Source organism: Taeniopygia guttata, chromosome 8, assembly GCF_048771995.1.
Source record: "Taeniopygia guttata chromosome 8, bTaeGut7.mat, whole genome shotgun sequence".
NCBI classification, from domain to species: Eukaryota; Metazoa; Chordata; class Aves; order Passeriformes; family Estrildidae; genus Taeniopygia; species Taeniopygia guttata.
This window is the reverse complement of record NC_133033.1, coordinates 1,418,896-1,438,549: the sequence shown is the minus strand read 5'-3', so window position 1 is coordinate 1,438,549 and position 19,654 is coordinate 1,418,896. Positions and strand designations below refer to the sequence as shown.

At 46.1% G+C, this 19,654-nt stretch overlaps 1 protein-coding gene and 1 long non-coding RNA gene across 3 annotated transcripts in view; both read left to right on the top strand.

Moving 5' to 3' along the window:
• The window catches only part of PDE4B (phosphodiesterase 4B), a 174,225-nt gene that overhangs the window by 32,830 nt on the left and 121,741 nt on the right, over positions 1 to 19,654 (top strand). The window contains exon 1 of one of the 2 annotated variants that reach the window (XM_030278532.4): positions 4,299 to 4,693. The exons of the other annotated variant lie outside the window; for it this stretch is intronic. Within the exon in view, the coding sequence (XP_030134392.1) occupies positions 4,458 to 4,693 (236 nt within the window). The 5' untranslated portion in view covers positions 4,299 to 4,457. Of the gene's footprint in view, positions 1 to 4,298; positions 4,694 to 19,654 lie in introns of those variants that run through there. 2 annotated transcript variants of the gene reach the window in all.
• On the top strand, positions 7,613 to 11,889 carry LOC140684667 (uncharacterized). The gene is made up of 2 exons (XR_012057270.1): positions 7,613 to 8,722; positions 8,848 to 11,889. It is a non-coding gene; the product is annotated as an uncharacterized lncRNA (long non-coding RNA).

Here is a 19,654-nt window from a genome sequence, read left to right as displayed (position 1 = left end):
TTCCAAGTAATTCCAGAAATAATGAAGGAGCACCTCTGCTGCTCCAGGAGCTCATGGATGTTCCATGGATTAAATAAAAACTACTGAGCAGCAATTAAAATACACAGAGGAGATCTGTGATTTTTATTTTATAAAGAAAAATCTTAATTTTAAGATTGTTTGGAAGTTTAATAAAGATTTTATTTTTCCTGTTAAAGGGGGAATTCTGTCATCCAGAATTTCAGGAAAAAGAGACTTTGTACTGATTAAAAATATGTTTTCCCCTGGGTTTCCTTGCTTGGAAAAAGAAGCCCAAGTAGCACCAGCAAAGCACAGTCCCTTGAAATAATTTCTGTAATTAATTTGCTGTGTGGTTGGTGGAATCTTTTTGGGATGCCCTTGGGATGGATAGAACAGTGGCTGGAGTACGAAAGGGGAATTCCTGACTGGTTTTATCTAAATGTGCTCCAAGGAAGAATTTTCCACTTGCTCTGCCCCTAGCTGAAAATGCTGTGCAAAGTTAACTAAAAGCTTTTCCTTTGCTACTGGAGCGTGTAGGACACTTCAGAATTCCCTTTTCCCTGGTGTTTTACTCCATCCTGGCTATCAGGACTCGGGAACAGGTAAATAAAATAATGGTGCTGCTGAAGAAGAAAGATGTGTTCTTGTTGCTTAGCAATTGCTCTCAGCACACTCAAGATCAGCTTTTGATGAGGAGTTGCAGGCTTGGAAATGTTGTTTCCCACCCTATCAGTTATTTTAATCAAATACATTGAAACTTGCAGCACTTCCAGGCTCTTCAGCGAGTTGGGAAGCGGGGATGGAATCTCACCCAAATGCATTTAAACTTCTGAAAGTTTCCTTAATTGTCCTTTTTCTTCCAAGTGGTCTCATTTTCCTGCCAGGCACTTTCCTTCAATCATCTTTTCCGCCTCCTCAACAATTCCTTCATTTCTGCTCCCTTTTCTGATGGAGCTGTTACCTTGGGCTGCAGACAGTCTGTGGGGATGGACAGATCAGTGCAGGGCGTTCCTGGGCTCTTCAGGGAATCGTTTTCATTTGTGAGCCAGGGTCAATCCAGGCTTGGGATGAGCAGATATGGAAAACAGCCCCGGGAGAAGGGTTGGAAGTGATGAGGGGTGAGGCTGGGCTGGATGTGCCCCACTCAGGTGAGGCCCCACCTGCAGAGCTGCCCCAGCCCTGGACCAACATCAGCAGGAGCTGGAGCTGCTGGAGAGAGCCCAGAGGAACCCCCGGAGCTGCTGCAGGGCTGGAGCCCCTCTGGAGCCAGGCTGGGAGAGCTGGGGGGGCTCCCCTGGAGAGGAGAAGGATCCAGGGAGAGCTCAGAGCCCCTGGCAGGGCCTGGAGAGGGGCTGGGGACAAGGATGGAGGGACAGGACACAGGGAATGGCTTCACTGCCAGAGGGCAGGGATGGATGGGACATTGGGAATTGGGAATTGTTCCTTGGGAGGGGCTGGGATGGAATTCCCAGAGCAGCTGTGGCTGCCCCTGGATCCCTGGCAGTGCCCAAGGCCAGGCTGGACACTGGGGCTGGAGCTGCTGGGACAGCAGGAGGTGTCCCTGCCATGGCAGGGGTGGCACTGGGTGAGGTTTAAGTTCCCTTCCCACCTAAGCCATTCCATGATTCCATGACCCCCCAGAAGTTCTGATGCCCTGGGTGCTCTCCCTGCAAACACAGGGAATTCCTGGCAGGATTTTCAGATCCCAGCTTTCCTGCCAGATAGCTCCAGTGTCTGCTTCTCACCTCCTCTTGGCTCACCCTGGAGTGAAGCAGCGTGTCTGGCCAGCATTCCAAGCTGGAAACCCGTGGAGAATTCCGAGATGTTGGCTGCAGGGTCCTGTGTGTGTGGAACACCAGGAGCTGGCAGCGTGAGGGGTGGGAGCTGGAACTCCTGGAGAGCTCTGCTGGGACCTTTCCCAGGGAGTTTTGTCAGGGAAATGTGGATCCATTGCCACCAGGAGCTGGAAGGTGCTGGAAAAATCTCCTGTGCTCAGGATGAGCCTTCAAAGTGCTCCAGGCAAGCTGAGCTTGGAGAAACTCTGGCATTCCAAGGGGTGGCACTTTGTGTTCCCTCTGCTCCTGCTTTCCCAGCCTTTCTTCCTCCCCCGGGCTCCTCTCCCTCCTCATCAGCTCCATTCTCTGGGATTTCTCTGCCCATCTCAGCACAGGACCTTGTCCAGGCTCTGGGGCTGCCAGTTAATTACTGATTTATGGATGGCAAATTGATGGGAAGCCCTTCTTTAATGGACGCTTTGGAAAACAGTTTTATTGCTTTTGAAATGGGATTTCCCTCTGTTCTGCCTGCCCTTTGAAAAGCTTTAGGAAAAGGCATGGAAATCTCTCCAAGAGCAGATGTATCCTCACAAACCCCCTCAATATCCTGTTAGAGTGAGAAAGTTCATTTTTATTCCTGTTTGGAATTCCATTGTTTATTTCTATTGGGAATTTAATTTTTTATTTCTGTTAGGAATTTCATTTTTGTTTCCGTTTTAAATTCAGATTTTATTTCTGTTGGGAATTCCATCTCCAAAGCATTTGTGTGGATTTTATTCCTCCTTCAGCTCCCAGGCTCCCCTTTGTCTCTCCCTGCCTGTCAGTGGAGTAAGAGATCCCAGCCTACCACGTCAGAATTCCTAAATCATCCAATATTCCCATTGTGCTGCTGCCTGAAGCTCTCAGGATTAAATCCCTCTGCAGTTCAGTGCCTTTAGCAAGGCTTGGGCAGATATTTTGGTTTATTTTGGTTTTTAGTAATTGGGAATAGGGCACAGGGCAGGCTGGGTGGGATGTCTGGGAACTCCTCCCTAAGGAGGTTCCTATGATGAGGCTTTGCTGGAAGCTCAGGAAGTCACGCTGGTGTTCCTGGCAAGAATTTGGGATATTTGATGGAAAACCCACTGGAATGGACAGGGATTTGCTGTGCAATTGATGCCTGCCTGGTGCAACCAGAGCACTTCCCTCACATGCTCTCCCGGTCTCCTCCTCATTTAAAAACATTTCTTGTATTTGCATTTTTGGTCACCTTATTTTGATCAGTTTGGAAAGTGCCCCTCCCTCAGGGATTTATTGTGCTCTTACACTCCTTGTCTTTAACTTCTTTACCTGAATGTTGATTTTTATCCTTGGCAAAGTAGAACTTGCCTTCATTATGTTTATATCCAGAGATAAAATGCCTGGTTTTTTTTTTCTGTTTTAAATACATAGACTCTAAAAATTATTTGAATTATCTTGGCAGGGAGCTGCCAGCTCCCCCATCCTTTGATTTGGCAGAGGTTTGACCCTTTGGCTCTGCATCTCAGGATGATGGAGCCGGGCCTGGGAGCGCCGTGCCTGGGGCTGAGCCCGAAACCCCAGTGCTGTTCTGCTCAGGGAGGGCGGGATGCTGGAGCATTGAGTAATTCCCTGAGCTGATCCCTGAAACCCCAGCGCTGTTCTGCTCAGGGAGGGAGAGGTGATGGAGCACTGAGCTATTCCTGAAACCCCAGCGCTGTTCTGCTCAGGGAGGGCGGGATGATGGAGTACTGAGATATTCCCTGAGCTAAATCTGAAATCCCAGTGCTGTTCTTCTCAGACAGGGCGGGATGCTGGAGCAGTGAGATATTCCCTGAGCTGAATCTGAAATCCCAGCGCTGTTCCTCTCAGGGAGGGTGGGATACTGGAGCACTGAGTGATTCCTGAAACCCTAGCGCTGTTCTGCTCAGGGAGGGTGGGATGCTGAAGCACTGAACTATTCCCTGAGCTGAATCCTGAAATCCCAGCGCTGTTCTGCTCAGGGAGGGCGGGATGCTGGAGCACTGAGCTGTTCCCTGAATCTGAAATCCCAGCGCTGTTCCTCTCAGGGAGGGCGGGATGCTGGAGCACTGAGCTATTCCCTGAATCTGAAATCCCAGCTCTGTTCTGCTCAGGCAGGGCGGGATGCTGGAGCAGTGAGATATTCCCTGAGCTGAATCTGAAATCCCAGCGCTGTTCTGCTCAGGCAGGGCGGGATGCTGGAGCACTGAGCGATTCCCTGAGCTGATCCCTGAAATCCCAGCGCTGTTCCTCTCAGTGAGGGCGGGATGCTGGAGCACTGAGCGATTCCCTGAGCTGATCCCTGAAATCCCAGCGCCGTTTCTCTCAGGGAGGGCGTGTTGCTGGAGCACTGAGCGATTCCCTGACTCTGAAATCCCAGCGCTGTTCCCCTCATGGAGGGCGGGCTGCTGAAGCACTGAGCGATTCCCTGAGCTGATCCCTGAAATCCCAGAACCCGCCGTTATTCCGGCACGGGGAGGGGGCGGGATGCTGGAGCAGAGGCTGATGAATGTTTCATGAGCAGCACCGGGAGCACCTTGCCGGGAAGCAGCGGGGCTCGGCGGCGGCGCTGCCGGATCCCGCCCGGTGAGTGAGCGGGGGCGGCTCCGCGTTACCGCCAGCCCGGGGGATGCGCGGCCGTGGCCATCGCTGAGCACCGCAGCGATGACAGCCAGGGAACCCTCCCGGCAACTCGCCACCCCCGAGGCCGAGGTTTACATCAGGACTTTCAAGGAGCAGATGCACCTGGAGCTGGAGCTGCCCAAGCTGCCCGGGAACAGACCCACGTCGCCAAAGATTTCTCCCCGCAGCTCGCCCAGGAACTCTCCCTGCTTTTTCAGAAAGTTGCTGGTGAATAAAAGCATCCGCCAGCGCCGTCGCTTCACGGTGGCACACACATGGTAAGCTCTGCCGGGTTTAAATTGGGTTTAAATTGGGTTTTAAAGCAGTGGAGCCGCGGTTTGAAGCGGGGAGAGGAGCGCGGGTCGCTGGCGGTGAACGGAGCAGAAAAGCGGGCGGGGGATGTTCCGTGAGGGGCCTCGTTCTGCCGCCCTTCTCCGGCAGAAATCAGCCCTTTATTCCCGGGAACAGGCCCTCCTTCTGCCGCCCTTCTCCGGGAGAAATCAGCCCTTTATTCCCGGGAACAGACCCTCCTTCTGCCGCCCTTCTCCGGGAGAAATCAGCCCTTTATTCCCGGGAACAAAGGCAGCGGCCGGCAACTTTCGCAGGCGCCGAGTGCTCGTGTGGGAGAGCCCGGGCTTCACTGCAGAGCCCAGGAATCCCTTTCATCACCTGTGAATTTATTTCGTAGCCCACTAGATCATTTCAGAACCGATGGAATAATTTCAGAGCTCATGAATTCATGACAGAGCCTGGGAATTCATCTCAGAGCCAATGAATTCATTTCAGAACTCAGAAATTCGTCTCAGAGCTCATGAATTCGTCTCGGAACACATTTCAGAACCCAGGAGGTCTTTTCAGAGGCTATCAGTTAGTTTCAGGACCTGTGAATTCATTTCGGGACTGATGAATTAATTTCAGAACCCAGGAATTCATTCCAGAACCCATCAATTCATCTCAGGCCCCATTAATTGATTCCAGGACTCATTTCTGAGCCCGTGGATTCATCTCAGGACCTGTGAATTCATCTCAGAACACATTTCAGAGCCCAGGAATTCATCTCAGAGCCCAGGAACTCATCTCAGAGCCTTCAGGAGGTGTTTTTTTCTTCACTCTCTCAGCTCAGGGTGATTGGAGCAGGGCACTCTTGGAGCTAAATCCTGGAAAAGGCTTGGAGATAGTTTTTGCTTTTTTGCTGGCCACAAATCTCCTTCCTTTCCATCTTTTTTTTCTGAGGGAATCCTGGCTGAGAGGCTTCTTTTCCCTCCCCGCAAATCTCTAACCCAAACAGTGGATTTGGGTGCCATTACAGCTGATTGGGGCTGCCTCTGAGGGTCACTTACCCTGCTTAAACCATAAACAGCCATCAAAAGATAAAATAAAATCCAGGAAAATCCGTCAGGATCTCACTGGTTCATTTCCTAAATTTCCTCTTGCAGGATCAACCTTTTAAATCCCAAAATATGCACCAGTTGAATGTGGGAATTGAACCAGAAAACTTTGAGTAATGTGAATTTTTTAATCCTTCCTCACACAGCCATATATGCATTACTTTCCCATTCCTTTAGAATTCTGGAACCCTGCAGATTTCCTGCTTTTTTTGTTTGTTTGTTTGTTGGTTTTGGTTTGTTTTTTATTTAAATCCAAGCAGTAATAACAACCTCGAGCTAGTTATGAGCTGTAGCAGCTCCGGAGTGTTCTTGGGGATTTTAATTGCTTGGAGTTTAATTCACTGGTGTTTGGGGTTATTCACATTAATTCCCTGGAACATCTGTCATGGAGCTCATCTGATCCCAGCAGCCTATCCCGGGAAATGAGGCAAAGATGCTCCAGCTGGGAATTAGGGAGCAGAATAGGAGCAGACTCAGCATCTGTGATGTTTGGTGAAAAAAGAATTCAAACGTTTCATTTGGAGATGAAGTATTGGATCAACTTGTAAAGGAAGTGGGATCCCTCTAAATGGAAAAAAGGGAAGTTTTTCAACTCAGTTCTTAGGTGATTTGGAACAGTTTTAAGCTTAGAGAAGAAAGAAATAAATGTAGAAATTAAGAAAATCAGTGTTAAAAGGTTCTAAGAATGTTTGAGTGTGAGCACACCCTCAACACAAACCACACACCAAACCCGGCTTAAATGCAATTTAAATATTTAAATTAATTTTCAATATTTCCCTGTGCTCCAGAATTTCCTTGGAGGGTCTGGAGGGGATTCCATGTGGGCTGTGGGGTCCAGCTGAGCCCCTGGATGTGCTGGGGAATTTTGGGATTGGGATGCAGGGCATGGAGCAGCCTCACCTGTGCCCAGCCAAATGCCACTTATGTAAGGTGCCCTTTGTGGGAGCTGGGAAGGAAGGGAGGGAATTACCTCAGGAATAAATGGGCAGTGCCAAGCCAGGAATTCATCCACGTTGGATTTTATGGAATCTGTAACTTCTCCAGCCTCCTAACCAGGGAACTTCCTCATTCTGGGAGTAATGAGGAGTAAATCAGCATTTTCACCACATTGATGCCATTGTTTGAGGAATCTTCTGCTCTTTTTTCTTGTTTCCAGTTTTCTGCCCTCCCTCATTCCTCTTTCCCTTTGAAATAATGGCCTTTTCCAGGCTTTTCTGACAATCCATGGCAGTTCCCTCCTCCTGCTGGTGCTGATGGAATCCGTGTCACCACAGGCTGCTCCTGTATCCAGACAGATCTTGACCAGAAAAAAAGAAAGGAAAGCAAATATTGAGTTTTTTTTTTTTTTTTTAGAAAAAGGCCATGATTCAGTGTTTCCATGATCCAAATGATTATTTTCCTCAGGGAAAGGCTGTTCCCACTGGCCACGATCCACATGTCACCACAGTGACCTCCAGACCTGTATCAGTCTCATCCCTGCCTGCTCCAAACCCTGGATCCCATCTCCAACTGCCTCATTCCCATAAAAGAGCAGCACAAAACCTCTGTCAAAGCCTCTGCTTTGGGATTTTCCTCCTCCAGGATCCACCAGGCTCGTTCCTGTCTTGCATCTGGCAGTTCTGCTTCAGAAATCCCGGAATTCCAAATGCTCCCATCGTATCCCTCGGTGCATTTTGGGGCATTTTGTGGGGAGAAAAGGCAGGCAGAAACCATGGAAATTTTGGACATGGTGAGTTTCATTTGGAGGGACTGGAGAGGGACCAGCATCTCCTGGAGTTGCTCCTCAGCTCCTTCTCCTGCCAGCCAATTCCACATCCCACAGTCTGCTCTCCCTCACCCCATCCATACCTTGAGGATTCCAAAGGAATCATTTAAAAATATCTTTGATTTTTACACCTCTTCCATCTTATTTTTGCCAAGGCAACACTTTAAATCCTCCATTTTGCCCCCATTGCAAGGTCCTTGCCAGCAATGGCTCAGAAGATCCCAAAATTTAGTGTTTTCCAACTGCACTCTGGAATTTTTAACTTTATTTTGATTCTTTTGTTTTGCTGGATTTAGCCTCAAAATTATAAAGAGTTCCTCAAGGCCAGGTTGGACAGGCTTGGAGCAACCTGGGACAGTGGGAGGTGTCCCTGCCCATGGGAATGGAATGAGATTTAAAATCCCTTTGAACCCAAACAATCCTGGAATTCCGTGAATATTTCTCCAACCTAAATAATTTATCCCATTTGTATTTATTCAGTCTCTGCTGAGCTTTTAAAGAAGGGATGTCTACAATATGATGTTGATTGTCTTTTCTTAATGAAGATTTCTGTGGATTTTTCCCAAATTATTTCACATTTAGCTTCATTAATGTAATAATTACCTGTTGCCTCGTGGATGAAGAAAATACAGAACAGAAATTAAATCTTAGGAAATTTTGCTCTGCTTTTTCTCTCGGTTATCCCTAAGTGCAGCTAAAACACAGCCAGCAATTTGATTTACAAAATAAATACCAAATATAAATAATTTTATTTTAAATCCATCCTTTTTTTTTTTTAAAACATGCTCTTGTTTTCATGGCACAACAATCTCCCTTGGAGAAATTCAGGGAATTAAATAAAATGGCACAATCCAGTTGAGATTTTTCCAAACCTGGTGAGTAACAAGGGAGCTCTTGAATTCCTGGAAGCTGCAAAATCCCATGGAGACGAATGGAAACGATCAAATTATTGTGTTGGCTTTTATGATCATGGAATGGTGCTTCAGAAAGATGGAATTTTGGAGGGTATTTACTCGGAATTGCTGAGAAGAACAGGAATTTATAAGATCCGTGAATTTCTCTGGAGGTTTGGTGCTGGTGGAATTGATAAGATCCATGAATTTCTCTGGAGTTTGGTGCTGGTGGAATTGATAAGATCCATGAATTTCTCTGGAGTTTGGTGCTGGTGGAATTGATAAGATTCATTAATTTCTCCAGAGTTTGGTGCTGGTGGTGGTGGAGGAGCTCAGGTGCTCCTGGTGGCTCCCATTTGTGGATAAATCCATGAATTTCTCTGGAGGTTTGGTGCTGGTGGAGGATCTGAGGTGCTCCTGGTGGCTCCCATTCAGGGATAAATCCATGAATTTAGCAGGATGCATTCCCATATCCCAGTGTTGGGAACAGCCTTGGCTGTGCTGTATGAGCTCTGCTTGTGTTTCTCACCCTCTGTTGATGTGATTTCGAGTTTCTTTTCCCGGTTTGGAAAAAAGCAGGAGGATTCTCCTGCTTCCAGCAGTTCCTCTTCCAGGCTGGGGCTGGGACTGGATGTGTTGCTCAATTCTCCACTGAAAGTTCTAGGAGAAACAAACTGAAGGGAGTAAGGAAAAGGATGGGGGGAAAAGCAGAAGGTTCCTCACTTTTTGTCAGCTGAGTGTGTTCTCCCATCTGTCTCCATCTCCAAGGAGAATTCCTCAGCACTTGGAGGAGGGACTGCGAAGGACACGGAGGTGAGGAGGAGACACAAACATGCCCACACAACAAGCACAGAACCAGCTGTGCCATCCCTGCATCTGCTCTCTCCAGGGAAATTGGCTCCCAGCCCTGGCTGAATCCATGGAAAACAGAAAGGAGCAACTTCCTTCATCCCCCAGCCACATATGGGGGGAAAGATGGTGTTAAATAGTGCCCAGCTGTTCAAAATCCCAGCAAAATACAGCAGATCCTTGGATTAATAATTGGAGTTTGATGGATTTAGCCATTCCCTGGGAAGGGGAGAGAGGAACAGAGTGGATTCCTTCTCAGAGAAATTATTCCTGGAGTTTTAATATCTTTAAATAGGTTTGAATGCCTTTAAATAAATTTTAATCCCTTTAAACAAGTTTTTTAGTGTTTGCAGTGTTCAAATCTCTGACAAATAAACATTCCCAGAGGATCTGTGGTGGCTGAGGCCTGCCTGGAGAATCCCTGGCCTCCAACCCTCACACGTGGGCTTAATTGAAGTGGAATTTTCTGTGGCAAAAGGGTTTCTCCAGGAGATTTTCTTGCTGGGTTTGGCTTTGTTGGAAGTGTTGATGTGTGGAAGTTCCCTGGTGGCACCATCCCCACGTTCAGGCTGTGTTTTTGGGATGCTCACTTCCCACGGCTGGGATGTGTTTTTGGGATGTACACTTGGCTCCTCCCGGGCTCTGCTTGGTTGCCAGGACAGACTGGCAGACACATTGCTGGTTTATCATCATTTAGGCACTGTGGGTTGGCTTCACTGCAGATCTCAACATTCCTTGATCCTTTTTGTTGTTGTTGTTGTTGTTTTTCAGCTTTTTTGGTTCTGAATAATCCCCATGTTTCACTTGGATTGTCCAGCATCACCTCAGGGGTTCCACAGGGATCAGGGGATCATGGAATCATAAAACCAGGATGATTTGGGATGAGAGGAACCTTAAAAATCAACTCATCCACCCTCTGCTGTGGGCAGGGACACCTTGCACCATCCCAGGTTGCTCCAGACCATCTCCACCACTGCCCTGGGCAGCCTTTTCCCATGGATCACAGCCCTTTCCTTTCCATGAAAAAATTACCTGGATATCCAACTAAACATCAGCTCTCCTCCTGTCCCTGTTCCCTGGAGCACAGCCCAGCCCCCCTGCCTGTCCCCTCCTGGCAGGAGCTGTGCAGAGCCAGAAGATCCCACTGGGCCTCCTTTTCTCACATTGATTTTTTTTTTCCTAGGATTTTCTGTATATTCTTACAATGTTTTGTGCTGCAGCTCCGTTTCCAAAAGCTTTAATGAACCCTGCAGGTAAAAACTGCAGAATGATGGATGATTTCATTAGGTGGTAGTTGCCTTCCCTACCAATAACAGAAAATTAGCTTTTCTGTGTTATTGGATCTGTTATTCCTGAGCTCACTGGAGAAGCTGAGCCCGGTGGATTTTGGAGCCCGTTCCACAAAAATGAGGTTTAAGGGAACTCAGCAACATTCAAAGGAATCCAGCCCTTGTAGCTTCAAAGGTATTTTTAGATTTCTGTCCCTTAAAGCATCACAGAAGTCAAATTATATGTTATTAATTAGAGTTGTTAATGCAGGAAACCTTGGGAACATGGACAACGCTCCCTGGGATTCCAGGCTGGAATTCTGGGCTGTCTGTGCAGGGCCAGGACGATCCCTGTGGGTTCCTGTGGCATCCTATGATTTTATCATGCTTGGATAAACAGTCCTCTTGCTTATCTAGGGATTCTTTTATTCAGTGTTGGGTTTTTTTGTTTTGTTTTGTTTTGTTTTTCTGAGGAAGGTGGAGAAAGAATGGAAAAATTGAAAATCATCAATTACGAAAAGTGGAATTTCGGGATGGACTTGACAAGGAGCACGGGACAAGGCAAAGAGAGAAAGGGAGAAGGGCAGGTAAATCCATATCTGGTGCTGTTCATACATCCTAAAATAAGGAAAATTCACAGCGTGAGAAACTTGTGTTCCTCATCCTTCCTTATCTCCCGAACCTGGGAATTTATCCTGGAATATTACATATGGGAGTGCTGGACAGCATTTTAAATTTGAGTTTTTCATTAGTGGCTGACTGAGGGAGGCAAGTTTTGAAAGCAACTGGTAATTATAGAACTGGGAGCACTATAAATTAATGATGCAAGAGCTGAGTGTCCGGCTGTTTTCCAAAGCTTTTCTCTTGTCCTTAGGGAATGTGTCCTTTTAAATCTGGATTGTCAGACTGGCTCCTCTTAGGCTGTTCTGGGGGGCTGCAGAGGTCAGGGCAGCACAGACAGCCCTGCTGTCATCTCCCCCATGGGCTGAGCTGCTTCCAGCTGCTGCTGGGCTCAGCGTTGCCCTTTTCCACCCTTTTCCAGGGGTTTTCTGTTGGATTGAACCCCCAGATCCCTTTGTAAACAAACTCATGGAGAGGTCACAGCACGCTCATAAATTATGACTTTGGGTTTGGTACCGTTGGATATTGATTTCATCTGGAGCCTCCTTCAGCTCCACAGGAGGTGGATAAAAGCAGCAAATGGATTTCTGAGGCAGGGCCAGGGACAGCATTTATGGATTTGGTTTTCCTCCCAAAGACAGCTGGGAGCAAAGGAGGAATTATGTCCTCACCACAAAAAAACCCACAAAAGCCTCAGACAACTCCATGGTCGTGTAAGTGATATTTGGCAGACAAACATCCATAGATTTTGAGAGGGATCCATGAGGAACAATCCTGCTGGCTCAGGAGGTTTCTGTTGGTGCTGAGATCCAGGTGATCCCTTTGGGATATGGCAGAGAAGGAACAGGAGGGACAGGATGGGACAAGATGGGGAAGATGCCCATGGGAGGAGATCTGGGGTGGTGATCAGCTCCCACTCTGTACAAACCCGATCTGGAAGGGTTTCCCTGGAGTCCAAGATCCAGTCTGGGATCCAGACTCAGCTGCTGCCGTTTTTTCCAGCTTTTTCTTCCCTATAAACACAGGTTCTCTTCTCCCACCCTGCCTCCAACAGCACCTTCCCCAATCACCCAGACTTCAGCCATTGGTTTTTTAGCAGAGGTTGATGGAAATCTGCTCTGCTGCACTTCCAAGCTGCCTCCAGAAGGAAGGAGAAAAATCCTGAAATGCTGAAATGTCAGCCTTTGCTATTTTTACAGCCTTTCCCAGGAAGCAGCTCCGGCTTTGCCATCTGCATCCCAGTCGGGATCCGCCGGAGCCGATTATCCCTGTTTGCCTTGGCCTTGTCAGTTGTTGTTTTACAGGGAAAAAAGCTGTTGTAGCAACTTGGAAGTGCCTCAGTTGGTCAGCCTGGGGTGAGAGAAATGGGAATAATCCTCAGCCATGCTTGGAATGCCTCGGGAGCTTTGGGGAGTAGCCTTGAACCTTTGGATTGGGATTTCGTGGGTTTGAATTCTGTGAGTGACAGAATCCTGGAATGGTTTGGGTTGGGAGGGACCTTAAAGCTCATTCCATGGGCAGGGACACCCCCCCAGTATCCCAGGATGCTCATCCAGCCTATCCTTGAACAATTCCATGGGGAGCCACACCACTGGCATTCCTTGGCAACAAGAACCAGGTCTCCAAGGAAGGTTAAGGAGAAAACATCAGGGCTCTGTGGGGTGGAAATCCCTCCTGAGAGGTTGTTTTGTGGGGTTTGTTTCTATTGTTGGGAACTCAGTTTTCCCCACTAACAGCCTTTGACAGGGAACGCTCGGAATCGCCTCCAGCTGGGCTTGAGGTGGGCTCAGATCAGCTAAAATTCGCTAAAAGGGCTTCAGTCAACGTTAATCACAAAGCAAAACTTGAAAAATATTGTGAATTAAGCTCGTGGATCTATTGTGCAATAACAGATGGAAAAATGAGGAATTCTCTTCGTGGGCTGGGCTGACAATTGGATTTGTCAGAGAATTCCTGTTGATCCCCATCTGGATCACTCATCCCCATCACTTCTGTCCCCAAATACCATCCACACTCACATTTCAGACCAGTCTTTTTATTAATTTTGTTGTTAATTAACTTATTTACACTTATTATTTAAATCTCAAAAGCACAGTTAAATGGAAAACCAGAATTTGCTTCAGAGCTGGGAGGTGGGAGAGGAACAACAATGGTGGGACTTGATTGTAGAGGTCTTCTCCAACATTTCTGGTTCTGGGATTTTAAAGAGCACGAAATAATCAAACACAATAATTAGAGTTGCCTTATTAATGGTGTAAATAGTGAGGATGGAATCAAGCTCAGAAATATTTGAGGTTGATGTTTTAAATGCTCATTTAGAGTTTTGTGTGTGGCAACATGAGGGAAATATCCACAAATCTCAAGGAGATGAAATTTATGAGTTAAATTTACAAAACCAGTGACTGGACAGTCAGAACTGGTGTGAACTGGGGGTAACTGGAGAGGACAAGCTGGAGATTCAAATCTAAGGCATTTCGTTATCTGTTGGTTGGGTTTTATATTTATTTAGTACTTCCCACTGTATTTTATTGTTAAACATGGAATTTTCCAGTTGTTCAGGATAAATTGCTCTCCTAAACCAGGTCTTGGCTTATTTCTGATTTCTCTTAACGAAGGCAAAGAGAAAGAAACTCGAATTATTTCAATGCTTCAGAGCAAATGTTCCCTGTGCTACCAACACCGCGGGCAGTTCATCCACATCCCGCGTGGGAAGCGATTCCGTGGGGAAGCAGCAATTTGGGGACAGTGGCAGCAGCCAGTGTCACATCCCAGCTCCCTCTTTGGGAAGGGAACAGTGACACAAACTGGGAATGGCATTGCCCGAGGCACATCAGCCCCTGTCGGCTGCATTTGCTTTTGCAAAGAGAACAAGCTGAGCTCCAATTTTGCTTTCACTTCCATTCATGGCTCAAGGAGAGGGAAGGCAAGAAACAGAAACAGATTATTAAATGTGCCTTTTAGCCCGGGATCACTCCAGGCAGGAGGCAGGATGCCTTAAGGAATCTCTGAGAAAAAAATGCGGTGTTTAGAGAGAAAAATAGAATATTTAATGCGGTTTTGTTCGGTTTAAAACGACTGGGGGCTTGGGGAGAGCATTTGGCTAAATAGCTGATGAATAATTCAGGGTCACTAATTTAGGAACTCTGTCATATGGACTGAAATCCAGCGGTTTTGGCTGTAAACAAAGAGAATAAACACCCAGCATTTATCTAAACAACAAATTCAGGGGTTGAAGCCTCTGGACCTTTGGAGGGCACCAGCTCTTGGCTGAGAGAGGGACAATTTAATTAGCATGGATTTTTCTAGTAGTCAATATTAAAACCTCTCCCCAGAAGCTGTAATTCTAATTCCACAAGATTATATTCCTAAAGCACCAGGATTTATGGGGAGGAAAGTTTGGGTCCAAGCACATGGGGGGATTTGGGAGCTCCATCTTCATCCCGTAATTCCATGGAATGGTTTTGTTGATCCAAATATCTGAGGCATTTTTGCTGCTGTCCCTGTGCCAGGCCTGATCTGGAGCTGAAAAACAAAGGGGAGAACGTTCCCTGGTGAGCTCACAGCCTTAATTAACACGATTAACAAATACAATTACCACAGAGAAAGGTTAAAAAGAGATAGGAGAGATAAAAGCAAATCTCCAAGAGAGACAAGAATGAACACAGGGATATAAATGTTCAATCCTGGGAGCAGCAGCCACGGATCCAGATGCTTTTCCCAGCTCCAAGTGCCCCATTTTCATCCTGGATCTCTTGATCTTCTGAAATGCTGCATTTCAAAGGCAAGGAAAGAATTCCTGAGACTGGGGAACAGAGGAGTGCAAGGTGTGTCACCTTTCCAGGCAGACACTTCTGAGGCACTGGGGATTTACAGGGATGCAGAAATCTCCAGAAAATGTTCCTTCTGGTTGGAAATAACCCTTTAGTTCCTATGCCAGTGTGATCCCCATGTAGGGAATTTCCTGATTTTCCCATTGGACAAATAACCCTTAATTTCCCATTCCAGTCTGATCCCAGGGTAGGGAGTTTCCTGATATTCCCATTACCTGATGTCCCCATTGACAAATAACCCTTAATTTCCCATTCCAGTCTGATCCCCTTGGAAGGAATTATCTGATATTCCCATTTGGGAATCCTGTAGAATTTGTAGAATTATCTGATATTCCCATTTGGGAATCTTGTAAGAATTAAGTGGATGCTCCTGCTCCAAGGGACAACTGCTCCAAAAATCCCAGTAATTTTACCTGAGACAAAAAAAACCCCCAGCAATTACTTAGAATTTCAGAGCTGGCCCTTCAGTGGCTCTTTCAACTCCTTTTTTCCTTGATTTTTGCTGCTCCAGCAGTGGCTTTGGGGTGTAATTTTATGGATTTATTTATTTAGATGGGGTTGGATTTTATTTTTTTTCTGAGGATCTGCTCTTCCTAGGGCTTTCCTGTGGATCTGGGAGCTGGGCTGGGAGGATTTTGTGGTGCAGAATCGATCTGTGCAGCTCCAGGCTCTGAATTAAATTGATGTGAGAACTGTGACTGGTTTTGTCACCAATAATTCCTGCCTTGGGCAGGTATTAAAGAGGACAAATGAATTCAAAACAAAGCCACCACCAACCACACATTTTTTTATTTGACTTCCTGAATGTTCAATTAATTGTTGACAGAGATTTTTTGGGTAGATTGGGTTGGGGCTGTACTTTAAATTAAGCTTTTGTGGGTTTGTTTTGCATGCAGGGGAGATCCTGCCCGATTTTGAAAAGGTCACCACTGTTAATCATTTCAGGAAGGCAAGAAAATATTCGAATAATGACTCAACTGAAAGAAATAACCAAGATTAAAAGCTTCTTAGTGCTTAATAAGTGTGATCTTGATTAATTCGTGTTTTTGTGACAAAGGCTGGATTGTCAGCTGAAAAATATCTTTTTTTTGGGGGGGATGTTGTTTGGTTTTAGGGCTTTTGGCTCGATTCTGCAATTAAAAAATTGGAGATCAATGAGAAGAAGGAATAACAGGTACCTGATGCAGCCATTCCTGGTCTGGAATTGTCCCAAATTTCCAGGAGATCATTTGGGGATGGAAAAATTCTCCCAGGTCTCATAGGAACGAGATCTTGTTTTCATTCTCAGGCTGCTTTATTTGTCAGAGGTTTTAGTCATCCTTTCAGCACCACAAAGTGATTTTTGGAAATGATCCATCACATTTCCATAGAGCTTGGGATTTATGTTAAATAGGATGTATGGCTTTAATACAAACAGAGAATTGATCATCTTTGAAGGAATTCAGAGTTACTTGTTCTTGGTTTCCTTCCTCTCGCCCCAAAATCTCGGATTTCTGGCTAAATACTGAAGGATTTATCACCATAATACTCATTTATTGTATTTTTTATTATCTACCTTGTGTTTAAATGTATTTTTAATACACCAAATGATCAGGACTGTTTATATTTAGTAAATACAGGGGTCTAGAAGATTTTTCTTTTCACTAATCCACACTTCAATTCTGCATTTCATTCCATTATTCCTGGTAATGCTTTCATCTTTTACCACTCTAAGATGATTTTTTTCTTATTTTTGTATTAGTACCTGCAAACAAATGTTGACAATCAGCATAACTATTTTAGCTAAAAGAGGGCTGTTTTCTTATTGTAATCCTTCTATATTCTAATCCCATGGGGGGTTTCTGCTGGTTTTTTGTTTCCTTTCAAACCCGTGTAGTTCCTCACTCACGTTCCAGGTGTGAAGGGTGAATTTCCATGCTTGGAGTGTCCCTATTGTGCTAATTTCTCCTGCTAAACAAGGGAATTTGGAATGCTTCAGACACATGATCCAAAGAATCCAATTTCATCCCAGTGTCCTGCTGCTCTTGCATCTCTCTAATGCATTTTCCTGTAGACAATTTGTTTGGCTGAGGATTTAATCAGCTGGAACATCTATTTTTGATCCTGCTTTTACCAGGCCAGGCCTCGTAGGGAGTGGATGAATTTGCACTTAAGCTGAGGTGAAAAATGTCGCATTTCTAATCTTGTGTTTAGTTTTTAGAATTATGAGGTGCATCTTCATATTTTTCAATATTTTTAAGACCCTGGCTTGAGCTTTTAAAGCATTTTCCCTCATGTTGCTGCTCTAATCCTTGGCTGAACTGGTTTGGATTGGTGGGACACGTGTGGGGCTCCTTGGATTTACGTTCCCTGCGCCAAATTAATCTCCAGGTCATGGAGCTGAAGTCTCCTGAGGACAGAGCAGGAGGAATTTTAATTTTCTCTGTGGATGTTTCTGGATTTCGGGGGCTCCAGCAGCATCCAGGTGGTGGCTGCTGTCCCTGTCCCCTTGTCCCTTTGGAGTCCCAGCGGGGTGAGAGTGCCCAGGGAAGGGCCAGTGCTGCCTTGGGATTTGAGCTTTTCTGTTTTTCTGCATTTGTGATCCTGCAGCTCTTCAGTGCATAACTCCAAACTCCACATTCAGTGTGAGCTGCTGCTGTCCCGTTTGGGGCAGACACAGCAATTCCTCTCCAGGCAGTCAAGGACTCCTCACTGCCTCAGGCCTGAGAGATGGAAACAAAAGTGAGTTGGGGGAGCAAACTTGGGGTGAATGACTTCATTAGCTGAAGCTGTAATTGGGAGATCACCCCAATATGGAAATGGACCAAACTTAACCCCAATATGCAATGGACCAAACTTAACCCCAATATGCAAGTAGACTGAACTTATAAAAATACGAAAACCTCTGACTTGTGGTCCATTTTTTTTGGTGTAGCCCCTGGGTGGGCTTTGTCTGCCCAAAATGTACCTGAAGGCCCTGAGAAATGTAAACAAAAGTGAGTTGGGGGAGCAAACTTGGGGTGAATAACTTCATTAGCTGAAGCTGTAATTGGGAGATCACCCCCAATATGGAAATGGACCAAACTTAACTCCAATATGCAATGGACCAAACTTAACCCCAATATGCAAATTGACCAAACTTACAAAAGTGTGAAACCTGTGACCCATGGTCCATTTTGGGTGCAACCCCTTGGGGAGGCTTTGTCTGCCCAAAATGTACCTGAAGGCTCTTCAATAGATAGAATTGCTTTTTATTCCCTTAATTTTGGCCTCTGTTTCCAGGTAGGCCCTGCTAAGCACCGCTGGTGTCCCTGTGGTGGCACTGCTGTGCCCTGGCAGGGGACAGCAGCACCAGTGAGTGCTGCTGGGCATCCCTCAGGTGCAGGGTTTGGAATTTGGGGTTTGGGATGATTCAGGGCACTCTGGATGTGGGGCAGGAGCAGCTCCAGAGGAGTTTGTGTCCAGGGGGACAACGGGAGAGGAGATGGAGCAGGAGGCTGGTGGCAGAGGGAAGGAGCCACATGTTAAATATGATTTACATTAAGGGAAAACCATTTTAAACTGCCAGAGAACAGGGTTAGACTGGGAATACTGGGAATAAACTGTCCTCTGGGAGGGTGGGGAAGCCCTGGAATGAATTTCCCAGAGGAGCTGTGGCTATCCCTGGATCCCTGGAGTGTCCAAGGCCAGGCTGAAACACCCTGGGATGGTGGGAGGTGTCCCTGCCATGGCAGCGGTGGCACTGGAGGGGCTTTGATGTCCCAGGTTGTGTTTGTGGGGTTTTTTTGGGTTTTCTTTTCCTGGCAAACCAATATTCCAGGGCACCACGCTGTGTTTGAAGCAGGAGCAGACCCAATTCAGTAATTGCACCCAAAAATGTTTAGGTTCATCTGCTGCTTTTAATTGGGTTTTGGTTCCTTAATAAGCCCCCTGTGGATAGTTCTGTGGAAAAGTGCAATGTGATCACTTTATTTCTTCATTCTCAAAATGTCTTTGTATGGAACCTGTGATTCCTGGCACTGTTTTGGATTTTGGAGAGCTGGATTTTATGAGTTTGGGAAAACAATTTCCATTTTCCTTCAATTAATGCATTAAATTTTAATGGCTGAAAATATCCATAGAGCATCCTGACAGAGTACAAGTGAAAATTGTTCCAGTTTTGTTGTTGAAATAAGAATTGGGAATTTAGCCACTCCAAATTTTGAGTGGTTTTATGGTTCAGGGCAGTTGATCTGATAAAAATGAGGCTGAAACCCAGGGATTTCCAACATGAATCCCAATTCTTTGTTTTGCCTGCAGCACAAATTGGCCAAGGATTCTTTTCCATGGCTGTGGGTGAGTTCTGAACTCAGCACAGCAGGAGGGGAACCTGCAGTTTCCGTGAAATGTTTCATTCTTCAGTTCTTTATCATGGATATTCAGCCATCCCATTAATTCTTTTGGGATTTCAGTTGGTTTCCCTAATGGAATCAGTAATATTGCAGATAGAAATTCTTTGTGGGACTTTGGTGAATGGTGTGGTCAGGATTTATGGGCACTGAGTGTACCTGGTTTGTTGTTTTCCTGCCAAAACCACGGGAAAAAAAAGGTTTGTGGAAGCGCTCTTTGACCTAACCCAAATTACCAGGCTCTGGTGGAAATGCTGA